Here is a 27,078-nt window from a genome sequence, read left to right as displayed (position 1 = left end):
CTTCTACCTTTGTTATCGAGCCACTTCCCTTTGCCTTTCTTTTTTCTTGTTGATTACGCCTGCAAAGCCACATCACTCTTCGACTTGCCTGCTGCTCTTTCAGCCATTCTTTGTTCATGAGATTCAAGCGTTCCTTGAAGCTCTTCCTTTGTCAATGTTGACAAATCTTTTGACTCTTCTATGGCTACTACCACATGATCAAAACTTGGAGCCAATGACCTCGAGATCTTTGAAACAACTGATCTTGATGTCCATACTTCTCCATATACCTTGATTTGATTCACCAGTTTTGTAACCCTAGTGAAAAAATCAGTTATACTTTCATTGTCTTCCATCTGAAGCAGATCATATGTTCTTTTGTGAGTTTGTAACCACACCTCTATCACCTTCTCTCCGCCTCCAAATGATTTTTCCAGAATTTCCCATGCTTCTTTTGTTGATTCAACATCACTAACCTTTTCAAAATTATCAAAATCAACACATTGATGGATTATAAAGAGAGTTTTATAGTCTTTCTTCTTCAATTCTTTTTGTGCATCTTTTTCTTTATCCGTCCCGTTTGTTGCAAGCGGTGTCACTCCCTCCTTCACAAGATCCCAAACATCTTGATAGAAAAAGACAACCTTTATTTGCTTGCACCAATTCTCGTAACTTTGATTCTTCAAAATTGGGAGATCTCGCCGAAAAATGCATGTTCAGATGATTCATTACCATCGTGATTTGCTTCCTACGAATCGCTCAGACGGTGCTCTAGATACTAGATTTTGGAATTAAACCCAAAACTTTGTTTAATTCCGAGTCAATCTTGATGAACAAGACTCAATCAACCGATCAAATTCCAACTTGTTCTTCACTCTTCACTCGAGTGAATCAACCAAGCTTGATTGCAAGATTGTATCCCTGCATAATGATGATGAAAATAAGAAAAGAAAATTGAATAAGAAAAAAGATTAGGGTTTGACGAAAATTAGGGAAGAAAATGATTTTTGCAGAGTCTCTCTCTGTCCACAGCCTGTGAAAAATCTCGTAAGTTTTGCAACTGCAAGTGATTACAAAATTGTTATGAAAATAAGGGTTACTCCCTCTATTTATAATTGAGCTAGCTTGCTCCCTAAGCTAAAGGAAAAAAAATTACAAAGGTAAAAAATACTTATTTTGGTCTAAGTCAAAATCATGTGTTAAGCAATTTGTTTCGACACTTCGACAACTAATACAACTCGACGCGCACTACATATTCCGACACATCCTTATTTTTGTCGAGCACTATATACTTCGACACAAGAAATTACAATTCAACAAATTGAACTATAAATATGGTTTGATTCAATACAATTCATGAACCATAAACAACCCTAATTTGAATAATATAGACCAATAAAATGTAATGATTATTGAGGAGTTTTAAAAAATAAACAAACAAATAAATAAAAGTCATCAAAAAGAGAGCAAAATATAATACGATCAGTTCTCCAATCTCTCTAGTTGTTGGGTTCAAAGATTTTGATAGATAATAGTGAATATTGTAAATAATCTACTTGACTCCAAGTGTTAGTCTACTCACCAAAAATATCTTACCTTAACTATAACCGCATTATAATCCTAAAAGTCCTCTTAAAATACGTGTGTCATTGCAATGTAATTTTTTTTTGTAGAATTTGATTTTTTTTTTGCTTGTTTGCATTGCTTGAAAAAAAGTGAAGAGCAATCCTCAACTAGTTCTTGGATGATGGGAGAAGGCAGGGGTGTAGGAGGAGAAAAGGAGGTTGCATAAATAAGGGAAGAGGATGATGAGAATCTAGAAGAAGTGAAGGAGAAAATTTAAAAATAGAGGTGTGCTATGCTTACACCAAAATAGTTACACCGTATGGTTACACCGTACTTCTTCAGCTTCAATTTAACTGCAGCATTAATTTTAATTTTCATAAAAATAATAAATAAAATAAAATAGTAGATTGTATAGTATAAAAATACGGTGTAATGTCAATTGTGGGTGTCACTAGATCATTTCTCTTAAAAATATACCAAATAACATGTGTCATTACTTACTACTTATAGCTATGACATAATCACAATTTCAAATAACATTTGTAACTAATTTATGCCTTTAGAATATTCAACTTCAAACATATTATTTTAAATAGTAAATTTTATAAAATAAAGTGCATTATCATCATCATCATGCATCATAACAGCATTAAGAATTTTTTAAATATCAAAATTCAATAACATTAATATCAAAATAGATAACTACAACTGTTTTTTCCGTTGACTCGTCCTTATTGTTATTACAACTCATTACGATTAGACATACAAGAATACATGATTTTTGTTATAATGTCTTATATATTTGTAACATAATTCTAATCAACATAATTGACACACATTTCAATAGAGAGATCTTTTCCATACCTTCCAAACTTCAAATTTTAATACTCTCAAGAAAATGAGGGTATGGAAAAGAGCTTCCGGAGTTTTAAAGGATAGATGCAGCATTTGGGGGGCAAAACTTTCGCCGTATGGAGCAGGTAGAAACCCTGATCTTGAAACCGTTGTTATAAAAGCAACAAGCCATGATGAACAATGTATGGATTATAAGAATGTTCAAAAAGTTTTTCAATGGCTAAGAACATCACCTATATATATTAAACCGCTTTTATGTATACTTTCAACGAGAATGCAAAGGACAAGTAATTGGGTTGTAGCACTCAAGGGTTTAATGTTAATCCATGGTGTTTTTTGTTTTGATTTACCGATGATTCAAAAAATGGGAAGGTTACCATTTGATTTTTCACAATTTAACGACGGATATTTAAGTCCCGAAAAAGGTTGGGTTTTTAACACTTTCATTCGTTCATATTTCGCGTATTTGGATCACCGGTCAGTAAATTCAAGAATCCAGGCGAAGAAATTACAAAACAAAAAAGGGAAGGAATGCGAAGAATCAACATTGCTAGAAGAGTTAAAAAATTTGGAGGAGTTGCAAAAATTGATTGACATGTTGATGCAAGTTAAACCTAGGAGTGATGTGAACATGAATGTTGTTCTAATTCTTGAAGCAATGGATTGTGTGATAGATGAGATTGTGGAGGTTTATGGTAAATTTAGCAAAGAGATAAATCGTGTGTTGTTAAGGGTTTGTGAAATTGGTGGAAAAGAAGAAGCAAGTATTGGCTTTGATATTGCAAGAAAAACAAAATCACAAGGTGAAAAACTAAGTTTGCATTTTGAGTTTTGTAAAGAGATTGGTGTTCTTAACAATTGTGTGTGTCCCAAAATTGTGGAAATTGATGAAGAGGAAATTGAAGAGTTAAAGAAAATAATGAATGATGGTGAAGAGAAAGCTATTGTGATTAGAGATGATAATTCAAAGAAAGTGGAGATTAATGGTTTAATGACTGTGGTTACGGATCATTGGGAGGTTTTTCTTGATGATGTTATTGTTGATGTTGAAAAAGAACATGATTCTAATGGTGCATTAAGCATTGTTGAGGCTAATAATCCTTTTGTGGATGAAACTTTGAGTATTGTTCCTTATAATCATGTTCAACAATATGAGCTACCGGATCTAATTAGTTTCTAGTGTTTAGGTTTTTATTTTGTGAGGATTTGTTATGTTGTAATACATATGTGGTATTTATGTTGGTTCATTTGAAATTGAAAAAAGAAAAAAACAGTTATTTTATTTCGTTTGTAAATTAGTGTGATTCTTTCATTTTATATTCTTCAATGTTAGGAGTTTCTTAAAAATGGTTTGAAGGGTTAAAGGTAGTCTGTTTTAAAATTAAGTTGATCGGTTGAACCAGTTGAATTAGGAATAAGAGGAATAGTTGATTCGGACGGGATATTAATTCACTTATATAATTAAAAGGATATGAGTTGTTGTAAATCGGCCAAAATCAGAAGAAAAAGAATAGGGTGAATCTGAAATTTTTGCAAATCAAAAAGGTTAATACTCTTTTTTTTTCTTAAAATTTTAAATGACACTTTTTTAATGATATTTTTTATTAAAAAAAGACAACAAAATTTTAAATAGAATAAATTTTTTAGAAATAAACATTTAAAAGTACTAAAAATAGAAATATCAACAACAAAAACTTTATTTCAATTCACTAAAAAAACAAAAAAATAAATTTAATAGAGATTAAGAATCAATTTAATATACAATAATTTTGATATTTTTTAAGTATCCTAACTTTTTAGAAATTAGATCATCTGATTCAACACGACTTCATATATTTACAATAATACAATCTTGTTATTGAAATCAAAGTATGTGATCGAATCTTACCATTCAACCAATGACTTTCTGATTCAACCGCCGACCCCTCAACCCTATCACAAGAATGACTAAGTCGGTTTTTAAAATATTTAACAGAAGCTTTTTAAACATGTTAAATGTGTCCAAACAACGTTTTATTGTTTTTATTTATAAAAAAAATCATTAGTGTTCTTGAGTTGATTGTGTGACACCCTCTCATTTTAAAATATCTAATTAGTTCTCACACAATCATCTACACATATATCTCTTTTTTCCTTCTATTTGATCACATAAACAAGTATCAAATTACTCGCATAGAATAAAAACTCAAATTAATCCTTGAAATCGCCCGAATGTATCAACCTAGTTTTCCACGTTATCGAAACGTGAATGACCAGATTGATACGCTCGAACAATTTCAATGATTCAAATCATCTCAGCATAAGATTTTGCCACATTGAAAAACTACACTATGTTACATGAAAACTCTCTTTCATCCATTTTGTCTGCAATTGCATTCCAGCATCTGTAAAAGCATTCCATGCAGACTGATACAGCCTCTGATCCAAACCAGTTCCTTCCATTTTCATATCTTGTAAAAGCTTCACCAACTCATCAACCATACCAACATTTGAGTACACACCAATCATTGTACCTGCCATAGCTTTATCAATCACACCCTTGTTGAGTCTATACTCATTATAAAGTTCAACACATTTATCAAACTCATTTGCTTTACAATAAGCACCAATGATGCTTGTGTAAGTAATCTTATCAGGTGCAACTTTTCTTCTCTTCATCTCACTCCAAAGCTTCTCAATCTGCCTCAAATTCTTCTCTTTTCCGTGCATGTCTATTAACGAATTGTAAATCCATACATTTGGTTTACACCCTTTTTCTTTCATCTTCGCGACCAACTTCATCGCGTTTCTCAGCCTGCCCGTTTTTCCATACATCACAATCATGCTTGAGTATGCCACGACACATTTATCGAACCCCTTTTGCATCATCTCGGCGAAAACATTCTCCGCTTTGATGTATTGGCCGAGACGACAATAGGCGTTTATTATCGACGCGTACGTGACTTGACCAGGCTCGTAGCCTTTCAAAATCAGTTCCTCGTAAACCTTAACCGAAGATGAAAAGCCTCTTCTCTTGCTAAAACCATTGATGATAGCACATAAAACGCAATCGGAGACCTTGACATCGGCGTTCTTCATTGCCTCGACAACTTCTAATGTCTTCTCCAACAAACCTTCTTCAACATACATTAACACAACCTTTAAATACACCTCGGGATCCCTTATTGTCGTTTTACTTTTAGCTTCGGTTACGAGTTTCTCAACAACCTCAACCTCACGCAAACTCGCGAAAGAACATATCAATGTAGAGTAAATCGAGTACTCAGAAATCCCTTTCTTAGTCATATCTCTAAAATACTCTAAAGCTTCAAAAGCCCTTCTAGATTTCCCTAATGACTCACATAGAACACCATATATTTGACCTAAATATTGATTCGAGTCGCTTAGTTTCTTACTTTCGAACTCATTAAACAATTCGACAACTCGATCGCAGTTACCGATTCTCGAATAAGCTTCCATAACATGTAAATAGCATCTTGAATCCATAACAACACCATTGGATATCATTTTCTCAAACACCAAAATAGTTCTCCTAAACATATGAAGCTTATTATAACTTTCAAAAGCAAAACCAAAAGCCAAAACACCAATTTCACCATTAGAGCTAAAAGCATCAAGAAAACTCTCAGCAATCTTGAATTTTCTATTCTTAACGCAAAAACTAATCAACCTAGAGCAAGTAGCAACATCAGGGAAAACATGATAAACCTTAAAATCTTCAGAAACAGACAAGAAAAACTCCCATTTCTTGAATCTCAACAAGTACCTTATCACATGATTCAAAGTCGATTTCTTTGGTCTAAACTCTGGTCGCTCTTTGAGTCTTTGATAGTAATCAAAAGCAAGTTCATCTTTTTTTGGATCCTCAAACAACCCACATAGAAAATCATTCAAATTCTGATCAATCTCTGGCTTGGAATATTTGTTAGGGTCAGAAAAGTTAACATCAAGATGGATCAAGGGGGTGTTGGAAGAAGGTTCTTCTAAAATGGGGGTGTGAGAAGAAGCTGAGAAATTTGCATGGAAGAGTTTTGGATTTGAGGTGGAAATTGAGTTGAAAGAAGGGAAGTGAAACATGGGGATGATGAATGCATGCAAGTTGAATGTTGTTCTTGTGTAACATTTAGAACAAGGTAGAGACCAATCTGATGAACATGATGAAATGGCCATAACATGCGTGGTTTTTTGAAACTGTTGGAAGAGAAAATGTTTGTGTGTAAAAAGTGTGGTTGGAACACAATTATGGTTCTATCCGAATTAAGGATATCTCAACTATGGAGTTAGTTAACCAACAGAAAAGTGACACGTGGAGTAAGAAAATCTTACAAACGTGGAGTAAGAAAATCCTACAAATTTATTTTTTATGATGTAATAGCCATGTAACTTGGAGTTGGTGTTTGGAGGTTTTAGAACTTAAAATGATTTTGATTTCTTTTTTTAATTTAAAAAATAATTTATTATATTAGCATATAATATTACATTGTTTTTTAAATTTTTTAAAAAATATAAAATACATTTTATGATATAGACGCAAACCTCAAAAATCCTCCTCTCTAAAATCTTCTAAAAATCAACATCTAAATAGACGTTTAAAGTATGTCCTTTTAAGGTCAATAAAATATAAATTTGATCGATTATTAATTAAATTCTCAACATTCTCTTATAAAATTTCTACACGTGGATAAATTTTTAATTATTATTGTCATACAATAAAAAAATTAAATAATAAAATTTATAATATTTAATAAAATATTTTTTATTTAAATGCATATTTAATATTTATTAAAAATATTGATATATTCAATATAATTCTTAGTTAAATGTTTTATGAATTCAGTTTTTCTTTAGAGAAAGAACCTCCAACTTCTCGTTAGATTTTCTACGAATCTTATCGTTTGAATATGAGCTTCAATATTTTTTTAGATTGAGAACTCTGTCCTCCTTGTCCCTTCCAAAATGAGTGGCTAATTCTCCTTCAAAAATAGCCTTAAAAAGAATAATTTTTGTACACAAAACCAACTTCATCTTCATCGTAGAGCCTAAAATGAGTTATGACAATTTATCTAGTTAGGACTTAAACCTTTTTCTTTCACTACGAAACATCAACCCTTTTTATGGTGCTTTTGTTTCACTAATATTTGCCCAAATCATCTTCAATCCACTAATCAAATGGTGGCTTTCTCTTCCAATGTTCATAATACCTTTTTGACTTCTACTATTGTTTATGCTTCTATAAACCAATCCAAAATAAAAGAGCCTGATCTTCTCAATTTACAAGTCAATCACCTTCTGACGTGGTCTTTCTTAGGTGACTTCAATGCTATCATGGGAGCCCGTGAGCATAGAGATAGTAATATTGACAAAGTGATTTCCCAGTTCAAATTTCATAACATGTGAACATTACATTAGGAATGCAAGGCTTTGGTTGAACTTGTTGGTACCGAAATATCACTTGATGCCCTATGTATGTTCTGACCAAGAATCTTTAAATTCTCAAAGGTAAATTGAGATATTGGAATCACACTACTTTTTAAATGTCGCCAACAATATGAAAATTAATGAAGCAAACTTTGACCTCATTCAATCCCAAATTCAAAAATTTTATAGTGATGAAACTCAAAAAGCATGAATTGGATGCTCAAGCTATTATGTCAAAAGCTCTAGATATAGAGGAAATTTTTTGTTGGGAGAAATTTAAAATACAATGGCATATAGAGTCGTTACAAGTCATTAATGTGTTGTCCTCATTGATTTTGTAATCAATTGGCAGCCTTCAAATCTGTTAGCATAGTATTCCAATTGATTGGTTGGTAAAAAAAGTTTTGCCAATCGATTAGATGGTTAAAAACTTGTTTTGATAGCTTTTTAATCACTTATTTATGGCTTATAAAATCATTTTTAAGGTAGAAAAAATTGTATGTGTGTGTGTGAGTTGTATTAGTACTATTAAGCTACTACCTTATTTTTATAATACTCGGTTCACTCAGATAGACGGATAAACATGACTTGGAAAGCTTTCACACCTTTCACCAGAGTAGCTTCAAGACTTTTCTAGATAGTATATGATTGTATAAGCACTTGATCTTGAGTTCCCTTATAAAATGATTTGGTTATCAACATGATTGAGGGTTGTTGCCTTGTGTTGTCGTCATCAAAACTCCATATGCTATTCTTTGTTACCTGCAAGCACATAGATTCACAATAGTCGCTCACACAGTGCAATATATTTATAATGTTTTTTCCATTAGCACTTCTATTTTGCACAATCTTTCCATAATAAAGGAGATTATTCCTAGTCTAGTTAATGACAAAATGGACATTTTTCTCACACGTCTTCCCTCTGTTAAAAAAATTTATGTTGCAGTTTTTTCCCTTAACAAAGATATTGCATCGGAGTCGGATGGTTTTGGCGCTACCTTCTTCCAGAATAATTGGGATGCTATTAAGCTATATGTGATACAAATATTTTTTTATGTGACGTCACTGTAACACCCCGGATAATATGCGTCTAGAATCATACTACCCTCTTGATCCGTCGAGAATTATTCTTGACATAAGTGATACAAATATAATTGATAAACTTATATATGATATAAATATTTTTGATGTGATGTCAATGTATTTGATATACTATTTTGCTTCTTCCGTTCAATTAGTATAATGATTGTTATAAAATTGAATGATCAATGTTAATTCTGATTTGGAATCCGACATATGATGAAGTAATGATATTTTGATCAGTCATATTTGATAATCGATCATTATCTTTTGATGGTACGAAATCGTTTGTATTAGGGTCCGTGTGTCATGATTTTTAATTTTAAATACGGTATATGTGTCGTGATTTGTTTTATTTAAATATGGCATGCATGTCATGCCATTTAATTATTTATTTTATTAGATATTATAATTTTTCGAGTTCAAGAGTTGAAGAGAAGGAAACGCAGAACGGTGATGTCAGTGGAGAAGTTTGAGAAGCTTCCTCATGGGTCAAAGAATTATAATAAAATAGGGTCAAAGAATTGTAATAAAATTGTTTATTTAAAATTCTTGCATTATAGGTGGTCATAATTGTATTACTAAATTTTATTTTATGTTTGTAATGCATGAAATGTATGTTTATATACGAATGTATGAGATACATAAATAAGTGAGATCAAACTTAAGAAAAATCCTTCACCTAAATATTAAGTTAATCGACTTCCAAAATTTGGCATTTGTCATGACTAATATCGAATAATGTAGGTTTTGTCCACCGCAAGATGCATGTTCTATGTTAATAAGGTACAATGGAATAAATGTATTATTCAACTGCTACCTTTTAGGTTTAACTTAATTAAACTAATTTTAATATGATTATATATGTTTAAAAACCAAGAGTTAGGAATAATCTATATGATGGATTAGAATAAGAAGTTATTCGCCCAACTGATAAAATAGGAGAATTGTATTAAATACAATTGAAAGGAGTTCCTACCAATATAATTGAGTTGTATAATATGCTTATTGCGGCCTTAAAATAAAGTGAAATATGGAAAGACATATGCAATTTCTTAAGCAAGAAGATTTATCGCCTCTGAAGAAAGACAAATGCAATCTCTTATGTTCCTACTCTGAGTGAACCATCTCTGTTCCTTAGAGATGAAGTTAGTATTATATAGGCTAATTTATCAGTGATGATTTTAAATTAAAGTTGGCGAAGCTTATTGGTCTATACTGATCAAGAGAATCTACACTTTTACTTCCATAAATGAGCATAATGATTGTAATATCCTAAATTCTCAAAACTTTATTTATGCTTGATTAGTAGAATTATTAAGTGAATTTCTTAAGTTAAATTTTGGTTTAAGCCTAAATCTAATGAATGGCATTGGTTTAATTAAGTTAACAATCAAGGATAATAAGGTCATTTTGCATGGTATATATATATATATATATATATATATATATATAATATATATATATATATATATATATATATATATATATATATATATATAATATATATATATATATATATTATATATATATATATATATATATATATATATATATATATATATATATATATATATATATATAAAAAAAATTGGAGATCATTGTAAGACCCCAATTTTTTACCCTAAGATCCCTCATGGCATCATATCATTGCATTGCATGGCCTCAAGGATCTTTGAACACCTCGCTTCCTTCCCTGTGGGTGGGATATCTTTCCTGTGAGTGGTTCTTGATCACCAAGCATTGCTTGCATTTGTATATCATTGCTTTTCTTTTAATCACTAACCAAAAGCATCAAAAATATGTCATCTAACATTTGTTTTGCAGTCTAAGCAGTCATCAAGCCAGGCAATTCAAGGTTTTCCTCTGAACAAGAGCAGATGGTATTTTCTTGGTATGAGGACCACATGTCATTATATTGAACTTATTTGAGCTAGAGGATCATTTTGGAGCAAATTCCCCAAGTGGTTGAGGCCCAAGTTCATCAGAATATTTTCAGATCATCTAAAGACCAATGCCAGTCAACTGAAAGTCAACTGAAGGTTTTGAGTGTGAGAGTTGAATTTCTTCATCCCATTCATGTCCAAACAAGGCTTATTCATCATGTCAAACATCTACATTGAAGAATTTGAAGTCAAAGCAAAAGTTTCCCAAAATGGAAAGTGACCTGTAATTTCAAGTTTCCAAAAATGGAAAGTTTTTTGACCAAATTCAACTTGACTTTCCAACATCAAAGAAGCTTCAAATGAATTTTTGTCCAACATGAAAGTTGAAGATCTTTTTCTCCCATTTCCAAAAAGTCCAAGATCATGAGCATCTGATGATTGGTTAAGGATATATGACCCAATCATTGCCAAGTGTGCATGGAACTTCAACAAGCCATAACTTTTGATCTAAAGCTCCAAATTGAGTGCCTCTTTTTGCATATTGCTTCTCATGACCTCTAATTTCCAAATCCATCATTACATTGCATGAAATTTTATCATATGATCATTTGGCCATGCATAAGTATTTTGGAGGGAAATTTGCAAATTCAAAATTGGTGCATCACATGAGCTAAATAGCATTGCCATTGTGTTCATTGGAGGATTTTAAGTAAATTTGGTCATGCACATGCTACTGTTCACGTGTAGATTTGCATGGCACCTCACAATTTCAATTTTTGGTCATGCACCTTATTTTGCTTAATCTCAATTAACCAATGTAAATGTGGATTAGCAATGTGATTAAGAGACCATATATAAACCAAAGCATAACAGAATTCTGGAGTTTTTGCACATTCTAGATCTCAAACATTTTTCCCTCCAAATTTTTCTCTCCATTGAAATTTGAAATTCTTCCACATAACACCTGAATTTGATTGCATATTCTTGTTCTCTGATTATCATTGAGTATAGATCAAGCTTTGATTTGAAGAATTCGAGTAGAAATCAAGCACATGAAGCTCAAGAACATGAAGATGGAAACTGACTTTTGAGCTAGATCCAAGCATCTCCAAGCTTCAATTCATACATCAAACTTCATAACATCATATCAGGACTGGATTTGGATACTTGCAAGGCCTGGATTCTGCAATTTTCAGTGACTGCTCTTCAAGAGGTTAGGTTTTCGAGTCTCTTAATTCTTCCTCTTATGCATGTAATGTTGTAGATCTTCTCTTGCTGATCCTGCTGATATAAAATTCATGAAAAATGGTTGAGAATTGGCCGAGTTATGCTGAGTTAAAGTTTTGGATGTGAAAATGTTTTCCTTCGATTCTCATTATTCATGGATTGTTAGGAGTAATTGATGATAGATTTGGAACCTACATGTGATAAGCTTTCGATTAGTGTACTTGTTTATGAAATCTGGAAAAAAAATTGAGCATGGCACTGTAGCGCCACCGTCTTCATGAAGAAGACGGTGGAAACCACTGTGAGCGCCGCCACCTAGGGTTTTCTGGTTCAGTCCTTGAGATGTTACTGTGGAAGCGCCATTCATGTTCCTGTTGTGTGTTCGAATCCGTGCCTTGGCTTTCTAATTTTTCAATTTTCATTTTCACTTATCCAAAACGCAGTCGTTTTGATTGGTAGCGCGCATACTTGCTTCGATTCTGGCTGGCAGCATTTTTTCAAATTAATCAACCTTTTCCATTTCCCTCCATATTTTCATGTACATGATCCATTTTATTTCATTATTTTCTTCCAACTTTAAAAAATCATAACAAATTGAAAATTAATCCAATTAATTCCAAATTTTTAGCTACTTGATTATTTGGATGTCTATTATTTTATGATGTGATTTTCTGATTTTTATCATTTCTGGAATTTTAAATGTGATTGCTTCTTTGGACATGTATGCAAATGTGACATGCTTCATTCATTCTATTGTGAAACTCTCATGCATTGGCCAATTGATTTAAAATTTGGTGTACTGATTCCCAACATGTTGCATGATTTTTGAGGCTTGGTTGTGCATTTTTCTCATTTTTCATTTCTGTTTTAGACACATGATTGTATGGTGTGACAATGTGTGTCACACAATTTGATGTCATACTTGTGCATTTTCATTTCTAGGTCAAATGAGCTCTGTTGATTCTAATTTTTGGCATGGTGATTGTGTTTGACATGATGTATGCACATAAAAGTTTCCAGGATTGTTTGATTCATTTCTGTTTTAATATGGAATTTTCATTCTTGATGACCAATTGTGTGATTTGAAATTGTCTTTGCCATATCTTGCTCATATGATGACTTTGCTTGATGCTTTTGACTTGGTCCTTTTTTAGGACATATTCTCACTTGTTTAAATGAGTTTTATGTTGAATATTGGTTGTTGTTTTGACTTTTTGCTTTGCCTTTGACCCTAGGCTTTGCCCTAGGGGTTTGTACTCACAATTTGAGCTTTGCCTTTCAGGTTCAAACAATAAGTTCTAATGGATGATGTGATCTCCTTGCTTGAGATACAATTTGCTTTGTTTAACTAATGTTGATTGTGTTGTAGGTCTTTTGGTGGTGGACTCACTTGAATGAGTGCCTTCTATGACTTGCATGTTGTTTATATTGGAAACCACTGGTGTTTGTCTATTGATTGTTTGTCTGAATGTGAATATTGACTTGTTTGATTTTCTTACAGGTACTTTAGTAGCTTTAACTCATTACTTGAGTTGCTTTACTTTGCTTGTGGTTGGTTTACCACTTAGGTAATCTCTCTAACTCCATGTAGTCTGGAATCCCTGTCGTTTCTGTTTGGCAGGCATTTGGCTGAAGTCCTGCTTAAGAGGCAATGTCTGTGATTGTTTATATTTGTATCATGTACTTCAAGTCCTCCTAAGTGAAGAGGCGATTGGCAGATAGAAGGGATGTGCAATCCATCCCCTGCTATTCAGTTGAGTCTTTCATCTTTCTCGTACTACGTGCTGATGCATTTGAATAAACACCCAAAATCTTATATATAGAGTCAGTCATTGTGGAATAGAGTTCCTCATTCTGGACTCCCACACCTTCTTTGATTCAAGCTCACCCAGGCCTGGGTTAAGAGCTATGAGGTCTAATCCTCATTTCCCATTTCATCTGCTCACCCTGACGGTGGTTAAGAGTCTCAACACCCATAAACAGTTTTGGCTTGTTTGTCAAGGTTGATATGACCCCTTGACTAAAGCCCAGCCTTGTATGAGCCTCTTGGTTGTGTATAGCGTGTGATAATTGATTGATGTGTTTGCTTGTTTGCTTACTTGTGCATCCTTCATGTTGCTTTTGCATATTGTTTGCATTTTGCTTTTACATTTATTATTTGTTTTGTTTGATGAGTCAGATGTAAGACCATTGATTGGCTATCTGTTTCCTGTTCCTTTTGGGGAGCTGGATATAAGACCATTGATTGGCACTCCATTTCCTATATTGTTTTGTTTTGAGGAGTCAGATGTAAGACCATTGATTGGCTATCTGTTTCCTGTTCCTTTTGTGGAGCTGGATATAAGACCATTTATTGGCACTCCATTGCCTATATTGTTTTGTTTTGAGGAGTCAGGTGTAAGACCATTGATTGGCTATCTGTTTCATGTTCCTTTTGTGGAGCTGGATATAAGACCCTTGATTGGCACTCCATTTCTTGTTTTATTTCTTTTGTGGAGTTAGATGTAAGACCATTGATTGGCTATCTGTTTCCCATCTGTTTTCTTCTGTGGAGTAAGATGTAAGACCATTGATTGGCTATCTGTTTTCCATGTTGCTTTGTGGAGTTGGACGTAAGACCATTTATTGGCACTCTGTTTCCCATTTGTTTTCGGAGTTGGACGTAAGACCATTTATTGGCAATCCATTTCCAATTTTGTTGCTCCTTTGAGCTTGCTTATTTGCTTATTGCCCTGTGCTCATTCCAAAGGAACTTACTTGAATCATTTCTATGATTTTGAGAAAGCAATCCTGCTTGTGGCTTTGTCCCTTAACCTTCACCCTCTTTTGTGCTTAACCTTGATCCATGCTTTTCATCTTTAATCCAAACCAGAAAACTTTTGTGCAAACATTTTCACTTGTTTTCAAAACTAGAAACCTAGGCCTTATGCCTTTGATTTTCAAACTTCATTTTCACAATACTTCTTCTGAATTGAACTTTAATGTCAACTTTGACTATCTTTGTGAATACTTCTAATTGGTTAATTCTACTCACTCAATTGCTTTTGTGGCCTTGTCCACTTCCTAATCAAGTTTTCATGCATTAGCCATAGATCTGAATTATCATAGTGGTTGATGTAAATCTCACCGCATCCTTAGTGATTGAATTGTAAGACTTCCATGCTTATTATAGGGTTAACCCCTCACTAGCATGTCGAAGCTGTTCTCACATGGTGGATTGTTGGTTCAGGTTGAGTTTTCTCCCGTTGATAATGAAAGACCTTAAGGCTTTTGTTTAAAATCAATCCACTCATCTTTTGGAAATCTTTTAGCCGAACTACGGCGTTTTGATCCTTATCTTTCATGAAAAGGTGCGTAGGCAATGAGTTCATCCATTCAAACACAAAAATAAATAAACTTGTACATTCTTCTCTCATCCCTTCAATCAATGTTTGCACAAAAATATTTCATAAACAAATAATTTTACAACAAGTTGTGAAAAGAGGTTCCCTAGGAGTACCTAGGATGTTGTGGGTGCCTAACACCTTCCCACAACATAATTACCCCCTTACCCAGATCTCTGACCTTTTATTAGTTTTCTTTGCGTAAAACTTCTTAGGCTTTTGTTCGCTTTCTAGCAATTCCTTTGGATAAATAGAAGTGCGGTGGAGACTTTATCTTTGTATGCTTTGCTTTTGATTTAGTCAATAAATCATAAAGTGACGAATACACCGCTACAGAAAAGTGGCGACTCTGCTGGGGATCAGTTTTCCTAGTGGGTTTGCCTACTTTTCACACTTTGTTGTATTATATTTGTCTATTGTTTATGACATATTTTTGGTGCAATTTGGGATTACTGTATTGTTTGTAATGATTGATTTGCTTGATATATCAATTGCTTGCTTGCTTGGTGATCTCTGTGAGATGAGTTCTATACCCGAACTCGAGTGCACCCTATGATAGGAGAATGGCATAGTCTCGTCGACTTGTGTGGAGTTATTCCTTAGCAAGTTGACTTGCGAGTCCATTCACTTGGTGGAGGTCATGTTGGATTAATGATGTCACACAAGTCATTTGTGGTTAGGCATTATTCTTCCAATATGTGCCGTAGAAGCCAAGGACCTTAGTTTACCCAAGCCCATCTTGGCCTATTTTTAGGATGTAGTGCGGAGGTCGTTCAAATGTCAGATTTGATGCGATTGTTACGCGATACTACACTCATAAGAGTCTCTCTTGAGAATATTTTTGGAATACAAGTATTTGTTCCTCCGATAATATTCGAAAGATGGGATGATGACTATGGGAACCTCTGATAGAACATGTTCGGCAGGTTTAAACCCTAGTACACTCCCTTTGGGTGGTTCTTAACCGAGACTCCATGCTCGTGACTCACAACAAACCCGTGATTCATGGTTGATCCGTTCACCCATCGTTAATATCAATGGAACTTGGGTGTTGATAAGGTGTAAACCACAATCCACCAAAATGGATGATTGATATTAAGGATGGTTGAACCGTTCGTATATCGTTAATATCAATGGAACTTGGGTGTCGATAAGGTGAAAACCATAATCCACCAAAATGGATGATTGATATTAAGGATAATACGAGCCATCCCATGACCTTTGTCTGGTGTGCTTTGCTTGATCCTTGAGTGTGATTGTTGCATTCATGCATCCATGCATTCATCTGCATCCATATCATCAGAAAAAAAGAAAATTTTCAAGGAACTTAAGGGGTTTATTTGCAAAATTTTCAGATATGGAAAGACAAAAAAGGCATACAAAGAAGTACAACTTCAGACAACCCGATCTGAAAGAGTTAAGGAATATGACATCCTATGTATTAGATCCCTTGGGTTTCAAAGCTCGTTATGGGAAGCTTCTGCCTCTTCCACCTACTCAGGTTGACGAAGGGTTGATGGGTACTTTGGCGCAGTTCTATGATCCGCTGTATCACTGCTTCACTTTTCCAGACTTTCAGCTATTTCCTACCCTTGAGGAGTATGCTCATCTTGTGGGTATCCCTATTCTGGATCAGTTGTCGTTCAGTGGCTTGGAGAGTATTCCTACTTCTCAAGAGATAGCTGACATGTTGCACATAGATGAATCCTTGGTTAAAGCTCATATGACTACCAAAGGTGGAATTCAAGGTCTTCCTTCTGAGTTCCTCATCGCTCAAGCTACCGTTTATGGGAAAGCCATGAATGAGGATGCCTTTGAAGCCATATTCGTGCTTCTCATCTATGGATTGGTATTGTTCCCCAACATCGACAAATTTGTGGATGTGAACGCTATTAGGATCTTCTCTGTTCTTAAATCTCGTTCCTACTCTGTTGGGTGATACCTATGTCTTTTTGCATCTGAGGAATGCAAAGGGTGGTGGCGCTATTGTGTGTTGTTTGCCTCTGTTGTATAAGTGGTTTGTTTCTCACTTACCTCAGACGGTCGCTTTCAAGGAGAACAAGGGATGTCTACGGTGGTCTATGAGACTCATGTCTCTCACTAATGATGATATCTCTTGGTATGATCGTGCATATGATGGTGTCCAGATTATCGACTCTTGTGGTGAATTCTCCAATGTGCCTCTTCTTGGTACATGTGGTGGGATTAGCTACAACCCTACCTTAGCACGTCGTCAGCTTGGGTTCCCCCTAAAGGATAAACCTAATAACATTCTGTTAGAAGGTGTGTTCTTTCAGGAGGGTAAAGATCCCCAAGGCCTGAAAGCAAGGATGGTTCGCGCTTGGCGCAAGATTCACAAGAAGGGTAGAAGTGAGTTGGGTCCGAAGAATTGCATTGCTTTGGAGCCGTCTACTACTTGGGTGAGGATGAGAGCATCCGAGTATCTCATGCCTTATGATTATCCGAGACCTACACCTTTGGTTATGGCTGGGCCTTCAATCCTCCCTAACCAAGGCGTAGAGGAGTTGAGAGACGAAGACCTTTCACGTGCCCGGATCCGTGAAAGAGAAGAGTTGCTTCAACAGCTTAAGGAGAACGATGCTCTGATCGAGTTCCTCGAGCATCAGGTCATTGATGATCCTGATGATGCATGGACTTCTCTACTTCCTCAGTCTTCCAAGTTCTGGAAAAGGAGGTATGATAGACTCGTCAAAGAGAAGGCGGATATGGAAGCAGCATATGAGAGAGAGATCAAGAGGTTTCGTGCAGCTATCTTCCGGCATCCCGAGCTTCTAGGGATCCATAGGATGTTATTTTCCTTTTCTCTTGTAATATTTGACAATGTTGTACTTCTTTTCCCAAATATATTTGATGAGATATTTTCCATATGCGAATCAAATGCTTAAATATTCAAAATTTGCAAATAATACCCTAAAGTTCCTTCGAAAATAAAAACAAATCATATGCACGAGCATTGCATGCATCATTTGCATAAGCAGGTGTTTGTTTCGGTCTTCTTGTCTGTGGCCTAACTCTGTGCTCTTCATTTATTTTGAAGACAAGCTGACTCATCGGTACTACACCAGAGCCAACTTTGCAAAACTGATGGATCATCTCGGGCAAGAGAACCGTGAGCTGAAAGAGGAAGTCGCCAGACTGAGCGCTTTTATGGAGTCTTTCCTAGCTGCTCAGAATCAGCCGTCTCCAACACCTGCAACTCCTCCCTAGAGGATTGTTATCTCTGAGGTTGTTTCTTCGACAGCGCCAGCTGCCAGTGCCCATTTCGTGCCAACAGCCATGCCGTCCGGGTTTCCGTGGGGGATGCCTCCTGGTTTTATGCCTGATATTCCTGCGCCAACATTTGCTTCCATGCCGGCATCTAGCCCGGTCATTGCTGTGCCTCCTCCTGTCGTGCATACCATTCCTAGGGTAGACGACACCATCTATCATTCTGAGCCGTCTGAGGCCCCAGATTTTCATGAAAAGATGGATGCTATGAATGACCAATTTCTTGAACTCCGCAAGGAATTGAAGACCCTTCGAGGAAAGGATTTGTTCGGCAAATCTGTTGCCGAGTTGTGTTTAGTTCCCGGTGTGAAAATACCTGTCAAGTTCAAGGTCCCAGATTTTGAGAAATACAAGGGGAACACCTGCCCTCTCAGCCACCTGGTTATGTATGTCAGGAAAATGTCTACTCAAACGGATAATGATCAGCTGCTTATTCATTATTTCCAGGACAGTTTGTCCGGTGCTGCACTGCGATGGTATATGAGTTTGGACAGTGCAAATATCCGTTCCTTCAATGATCTTGGAGAAGCCTTCGTCAAGCAATATAAATATAATGTGGATATGGCTCCCGACCGGGATCAGCTCAGAGCCATGTCCTAGAAGGATAAAGAGACATTTAAAGAGTACGCCCAGAGGTGGCGAGAGCTGGCAGCTCAGATTACTCCTCCGCTGGAAGAGAAGGAAATGACCAAGATCTTTCTGAAGACCTTGAGTTTATTTTATTACGAGCGGATGATTGCTAGTGCTCCTTCGGACTTCACCGAGATGGTGAACATGGGGATGCGACTAGAGGAAGGAGTCCGTGAAGGACGGATGACCAAGGATGAAGGCTCTTCTAGCAAGCCATATGGGGCGTTTGCGAAGAAGAAAGATGGAGAGGCACATGCTGTGTAATCCCATGTTAAACCCAGAAGACCCTCTGTGAAGAGGAAGCCTGTGCGTCATGCCAGCAACCAGCATCAGGTGGCTCATATAGCACCTGTCTTCAGAGATAATCAGCAATATCATCATCAACAACCATCTCAACAGTATCAACAACATCATCGTCCTCAACAGCAGGCTTACCAGCCTCGCAACAGTAATCCAGCTAGTACGAGTTATGAAAGGAAGAAGATCACTTTCGATCCGATTCCTGTATCATACGCAGAGTTGTATCCCTCTTTGATAGAGCGGAAATTAATTACTCCCAGGGATCCTCCGGCTATACCTGCTAACCCTCAGTGGTGGTATAAGACTGATCAGCATTGTGTCTATCATTCGGGTGCTCCGGGTCATAATGTGGAAAACTGCTTTCCGTTGAAGACTAAGGTTCAAGACCTTATGAGATGCGGAATTCTGAGCTTTGAGGACTCAGGTCCTAATGTTACGAAGAACCCATTGCCCGAGCATGGGAAGTCTGTTAACATGGTCCAGGGTTGCCCTGGCAAGTACAAGGTCAAATATGTTAGCCATATTCGACAGTCTCTTATTGAGTTGCACCGATTGCTGTGTGATTACAGTCATTTGGAGCATGTGTCGCATCCTGCGAAAAATCAACCGGCGAGACTCGAATAAAAACAAACACAGAGCCGCCACTGCGCGTTATTTATCCCAAGATAGGGAAAGGAAACGCTCAGAGAAACCTGGAAAGGAAATGGTCTTGCGACCAAAGAGACAGGGTAAGGAAGTCGGTTACGCAAGGGGAAGGTATTAGCACCCCTCACGTCCGTCGTACTCGACGGGATCCACGTCCTAGAATAAAGAATAGGTTGCTAAACATCACACACACACACGGGGAACGCAGGTGGGGTTAAGAGGAACGAGCTCGATAAGGTATCGCACCTTATGCCTACATATCTTGTCTGGAACAAGAATCAGAGCCACTGTAGTTCGGCTTACGCACGCCAAACAACACAAAACATACAAACAAGCAAGGGTGGCAAACATGGAGCCCGACAACCACTGGATGGAATTACGTCGGCATCCGAACCAAAACACGCTCAAAAGGGCAAACGTGGAGCCCGACAGCCAATCACTGGACTTACGTCGGCATCCGAACCAAAACATACATAATCAGATAACATGCAAACACACGCAAAAAAACAAAAAGGTTGCCCGGAGTGGTCTCGCACGACCACCTGCCTACATACCTCGTCTGGAACGAGGATCAGGGCGATGTAGTTCCCCTGAAAGGGACTGAATTGCTAACCAGAAACCGGGGAAAGACACACTACTAGGGAGCTGGACTCGAGCCTAGTGTTGTCATGCATCGTTACCCTAAGTTCGGTTTTCTATCCTACTTGCATAAGCAAACTACTCCTATCCAGGAAAGAAGCAAGCACACAAGCATACAGAATAATTCAAGCATACACCCAATGAGAACAAGCATCTCAAACAGATATCCACACAGCACGCACTATAACCAAACAAGTGGCTCACACAATAGGTTTGACTGCCGAAGCGAGTCGTCTGTACGGGCTGGGTTTGCTCTTAACCTTGCCATTACGAGGCTAAGGTGAAGCAGATGAGAGGTGAAGTGAGGATCAGACCTCACAGTTCTTATCCCTGACCAGGGAGAGCTTCTGACAAATGAGCATGGGTCCAGAATGGGGGAACCCTTCTATACTCAGAGACTCTGACACAATGTGCACTGCACAGGATCTTGGGCTTGGATCTCAATGCTACAACCATGTAATGGGAGCAAGGAGAAGACTCACAGAATAGTGGGGGATAGATTGCTTATCCCTAACTTCCACCAATTGCCTTATTTAAAGGACTTTCACCTGCTTGGCACAAAAAATAAACAATCACAATCATCGCCTCTTAAGGAGGACTTCAGACATTTATTTGCCCGGCCCGGTAACAGCCGGGTCTCCAGACTACATGAAGTCAAGAGGACCTACCTCAATGCAAGTTGCTTAAGCAAAGCAAAGCAAAAGTTCACAAGGAACTGAGCAACTAAAAGTACCTGGAAACAATCAAACACAGTTAGTACTCAGACAGACAAAACTAAACAGCAAAAGTTTAATCAGTTAATCTATACAGATCAATGCACAACAAAGCAAGCTCAAAGCTTAAGCCCAAACTTCACAACCTACAAAACAATGTTATGTTAGTGTACAAACATCAAACAACATCAATTGCATTTAACTTGATTCATTCTCCATGTGCATTATGCTTTTGATCCTGAAAAATCAAGCAAATATTAGCAACAAGACCACTAGGCTAAGCCTAGGGTCCAAAGGCAAGAAAAATTCCTAAACAGCAAGGTATTCACCAACCAAAGTCAAATTAATGTCAAACAAGAGCAAACACCATTGGTCTCATGTTTATATCATTCATCATGCTCATGTTATGCACAAAACAATTCAAACTAGTTCAAATGAAGCACCAAACATGCAAACAGAACTATTGCATTCAATTCCATATCAAAACAATTCTAAAAAATCTCAAATAAATTACACCTAAACAGGACCTAATCCAGGTATGGCACACCAAATTTGAGCTTAATTGGGCAAATGGAACCATGTCAATGAAAATCAACAAAAACAGACACAATTATAGGCTCCAAATCACAACATCAATACATGCTTCCACTTCAAAAATTCATAACTCAATGAAAACAAAAAAGAAATGGATGAGACCAAAACAGGGATGTTCTATCATGTGTCCATTACAAGCATGCCAAATTTCATGATTATCCAATACCATATGAGCATTTCACATCAAAATTACAAACATGTACCACATGGACTTGCATATTTGACCAACAGAAATGAAAAATCACAATCAATTTGAAAATGCAATGTAAAATTCCACAAAAATTCATACAACATCTCAACATGTTAATCAATCATCATGCAAAATTTCATTTCATTCCAACAAGTATAGACCAATCAGAAAAATCCAGCAAATTGACATAATGAGGTGTGACACAAATTGTCACACCTAAGTTCCAAAATTCATAACTCAATGATCAGGTATCAAAAACTCATGAAATTTACATGGAAATGAGCATCAATCAGTCAAGAATCATCACAAAAAATTTCAAGAATTTATTTAACACTATGGGTATTTCATGAACCAAATGGTGCAAGGTATCAAAAATGGACACATGTGAAACAAGCCTAGGTCAAACAATATTTTACCAAGCACAACTTTGACCAATAGGTCAAAAAAATTCTACACTCAACAACAAAGTCAACACAAAAATTTCCACATTTTTCTGAATTTTCTACAATTTTTTATGAATTATTTCATGTGTTAATGATTTTTAGAATTAAATCAAATGTAATTAAATGAACAATGGCATAATGGTAAATACTGCATGGCGGGAGCGGTAAACATAGAATTCAAAAATTTGAACGAAAAACAAGATCAAACACATGAATATCATCTTCTTCAGTCCAGAAAATTCAAGAACATCCAAGAACACGAGTTTCTCAAATCATCACCAAAACGAGCAAACAAATAACCGTTAGAACCGTCTGAGCCTAAGGATCATGAATATCAACTTATTCTTGGCTAAAAGTTCCTAAATCGAACGAATCGCGCGAGCTAGGGTTTGACATTAAAACTTTGAATCTAGATTTCGCGCGCTACAGGTCACTATTCCACAAACCAAGCACACCACTACACTCTACGTAGCAAGCTCTTTCAAACGCACATAAGCATGAAGCAAATCATGATGATCGAAATTCGAAGGTACCTGTTATGGCAGTGATAATCGAGCGGTTCTTTGTGCGAATCAACCTCAAACAGATACAGCATACACTGGTGGAAGGTGAGTAGAACGCTTGGATTCACTTGATATCGCTTCTAATGCTCAAGAACTCGATTCACCATGGGAGATGCTTCACGTGGACAGTTGCAATTGGCACGGTTTTGGATAATGGAACACGAAAACAGATGGAGTAGAGGTTGAGGCAAGATGAATGCAAGAAGAAATTCGCAAATTGATCCACGATTGGTGAAGATTGATGAATTTGAAGATTTGGTGTTCTTGAGGGTTTGAGAGAATTTGGAAAGGTTTCAGATCTAGATTTTGGTGAAATGATTTTCTGTTATGTTTAGGGAGTGATTAAGAATATATACCAATGCTTAATTACCACCTAAACATGTTTAATCAACCAAATGCATTTGTTAGTGAAATGGTAATTTTCCAAGTGAGGGCAAAATTGAACTTTCACATGCCAGCTCATGACAGCTCAATGCCACCTCATACACCTTCTAAACACCTGTCATGAGCTGTTGCCACTTGTTGGATGTTCATTGGATGTGTAATTCCCATTTTCACTATGTGATGGCTAATTGTCCAATTTTGCAATTTCACTTTTCAAGCCAAATTCCAAACCACAAGTCTTTGCCATGAAATGATGATTCCAACAAATTTTAAATGCCATTCATGAGGTGTAGCAAAAATCCCCACTCAAAAATTCCAATTATTTTGAAAGTTGAACAATTTTGCCCTTGGTCCAATTTAACTATCTAGTTGAAAATTGACTTTTTGCATTGACCATTTTTGGAAAAATCCAATTATGCACCATGAAAGTACATGTCAAATGGAGTTTGTGCATATAAAGAACTTGCAATTTGGACAAACCATGTGGAAGTTATGGCCTCCTGATTATGGGTCATTTTTGAAATTCACTGAGCCATAATTTTCCAACCATACATGGTATTTTCATGTTCTTGGACTTTTTGGAAAGGCAAGAACAAAATCTACAACTTTCATGTTGAACAATTTTTCATTTGAAGCTTCCTTGGACACGTGGTCTTGAGGTCAAAAACTTTCCATTTTTGGAAACTTCAATTACAAGTCACTTTCTATTTTTGGCAGTTTTTGTCCTGACTTGATTTTCTTCATTCTTAAGCTTTGAGATGTCATACAACACTTGTTCCAACATGAATGAAGTGTATCCAACTCATCTCCACCTCCAAATCCATCAGATCATGTATAGTTGACCATAGTTGACTTTTTCATCTGATAGATGAATCAGGCAATGCATTGATCAATTTAATCCCCAATCTCCAACTGAAATGGCTCAAGGGTGATACCCTAGCCTCAATTAGCTCAAAATAATCATAGAATGAACCCCATAACCATCATAAACCCCCTCTCCTGATTATGCCCTGATTGGCCCGATGCAACTGATTAGGGTTGACCAGTGGTCAAAACCCTAATCTCAAGGAATCTTCTTCAATCTTCTGATGACATCCAACCATGATGATGATGATGTATCATTGCAATCAAGATGAAGACCAACATCCATTGAGAATCATGAAACCCTAATTCACAGCCCAATCCTCAGATGGCCCATGATCAGTCAATAAACCCTAGGCTTGCACTTAGACTTCTCCATCTTCTGATCAAGACTTGTGAGGATGACTTGCACAATGTAACCACATGATATGCAATATGCAATGCCTAATGACCTAAAATGATATGCAATTATGTTATGCTAGTCCCAAGAGAGGAGGGCAAATTTTGAGGTGTTACAGCTGCCCCTATTCAATCCACTGTGAACCTGTCGATACGAAATAGCCTCGGCTTTCGGATGATCAGGATGAAGAGTGATTGAATACCAAGAACAGACGAACAATTTGCACTCTGATGGGAAATAATTACAACGCCTGTCAGAATCGGCGAAGAAACAATCTCTGAACAACGTCGACCCGGATACCAAAATAAATGGTAACGCAGGGATAACCATGGCCTGAACACCACTCATCCACTCGGGATTATCATTCTTTTCTTTTTATGCTTTTCTTGGACCCCGAATTTTTTCTTTCGCGCAAATGATCCCAGATCACCGCATTTGAACCCCGAAATCTTCTTTCCTTGTGATAACTCCGCTGGCAATCGTCGGAAATGACACCAATCACCACTCTGATGGCGACATATCAAAGGGTACATCTTCAACCAGACATTGACTGATGACCGGGAAGAAACTCGATGTTTACTGGACATCGAACGATGATGTTTTACAGGACACCAAAGAAAACTCGACCAAACATTAAACAATGACTGGGAGAAAACTCGATGTTTACAGGCATCGGACAATGATGTTTACAGGCATCAAACAATGATGTTTACAGGCATCAAATAATGATGTTGACAGGACATCTAACAATGATGTTTACAAGACATCGAACTATGATGTTTACAGGCATCACACAATGATGTTTACAGGCATCAAACAAGGATGTTGACAGGACATCAAACAAGGATGTTGACAGGACATCGAACAATGATGTTTTACAGGACATCGAACAATGATGTTGACAGGCATCAAACAATGATGTTTACAGGCATCAGACGATGATGTTGACAGGACATCTAACAATGATGTTTACAGGCATCAAACAATGATGTTTACAGGCATCAAACAATGATGTTGACAGGACATCGAACAATGATGTTTACAGGCATCAAATAAGGATGTTTACAGGCATCTAACGATGATGTTTACAGGCATCAAACAAGGATCGACCAGACATTAAACAATGACTGGGAAATAACTCGACGTTTACTGGACATCGAACGATGATGTTGACTGACACCAAATAAAGCTCGACCAGGCACTTACTGATGACTGGGAAATACTGCTGCTCACAATGCTGAACTCCTCGGAGTATCGTCTCCACTATCCGGCAAAACCAAATCCCAAGCGGTAACCACGGCTTGAATCACGCTGATCGCGTAACGTCCTTTGATTTTATTTCCATCTCTGTCCGACGGAAACATTTCCTCCAATATCGCACTACTGGGGAACATTGTTGATCTGACGTCGTGATGCTAAACTCCTCGGAGTAACATCTTCTCTTTCTGGCACAACCACCTCTCAAACGGTAACCACAGCTTGAGACTAGCTCTATGCTTGCAACAATGATGCATGATCTTTTTCTGCGTAATGCTCCATAATTATGGAAATGCTACGCGATTTATTATTTTTTCTATGCAATATGCTATGCTTTATTTTACATGATGAATGCATAAAAAGTATCCCCCTCAAGGGACTCTTCTGGGGAGCACGAGATACTCTGCTGAGGAACTCGTCAATTCTCCAATCTCCACCCCTGCTGGGGAATACCACTGCTGCTGGAAAAACGTAACCCTTGCTGGGGAAGAACCTCCTTTGCACCCAATTCGCTCGGGAAACTGCTGGGGATAAGCACCACCAACCCTCTGTGGGGATACAGTCTTTTGACTTGCTAGGGATATCAATCCTGACTCCACTTCGGGAAAACCCTCACAGATACCTGCTGACTTCACTGGGGAAATGCTCACAGATACTCTGCTGGGGAAATAGCAATCTATCACCTGCTGGGGACAACCATCCTGACCATGCTAGGGAAACGAATGCTACTCCGCTGAGGACAACCCATGCAATCCATAGGTAGAATCATCTCAGCTG

At 36.8% G+C, this 27,078-nt stretch overlaps 2 protein-coding genes across 2 annotated transcripts; one reads left to right on the top strand and one right to left on the bottom strand.

Moving 5' to 3' along the window:
• Positions 1-2,443: 2,443 nt before the first annotated feature.
• Positions 2,444-3,580, top strand: LOC127094964 (putative clathrin assembly protein At1g25240). The gene has a single exon (XM_051033719.1). It carries the CDS (start codon positions 2,444-2,446, stop codon positions 3,578-3,580), a length of 1,137 nt encoding a protein of 378 aa, XP_050889676.1.
• Positions 3,581-4,512: 932 nt separating this feature from the next.
• LOC127091803 (pentatricopeptide repeat-containing protein At5g13770, chloroplastic) lies at positions 4,513-6,643 on the bottom strand. Its single transcript, XM_051030514.1, has one exon. The coding sequence runs from the start codon at positions 6,568-6,570 to the stop codon at positions 4,729-4,731; it is 1,842 nt and encodes a 613-aa protein (XP_050886471.1). The 5' UTR covers positions 6,571-6,643; the 3' UTR covers positions 4,513-4,728.
• Between the last annotated feature and the right edge of the window lie 20,435 nt (positions 6,644-27,078).

This window comes from Lathyrus oleraceus, chromosome 6 (assembly GCF_024323335.1).
Source record: "Lathyrus oleraceus cultivar Zhongwan6 chromosome 6, CAAS_Psat_ZW6_1.0, whole genome shotgun sequence".
NCBI classification, from domain to species: Eukaryota; Viridiplantae; Streptophyta; class Magnoliopsida; order Fabales; family Fabaceae; genus Lathyrus; species Lathyrus oleraceus.
Note: the sequence above shows the minus strand (reverse complement) of the source record. Positions and strands in the feature narration are given on the sequence as shown.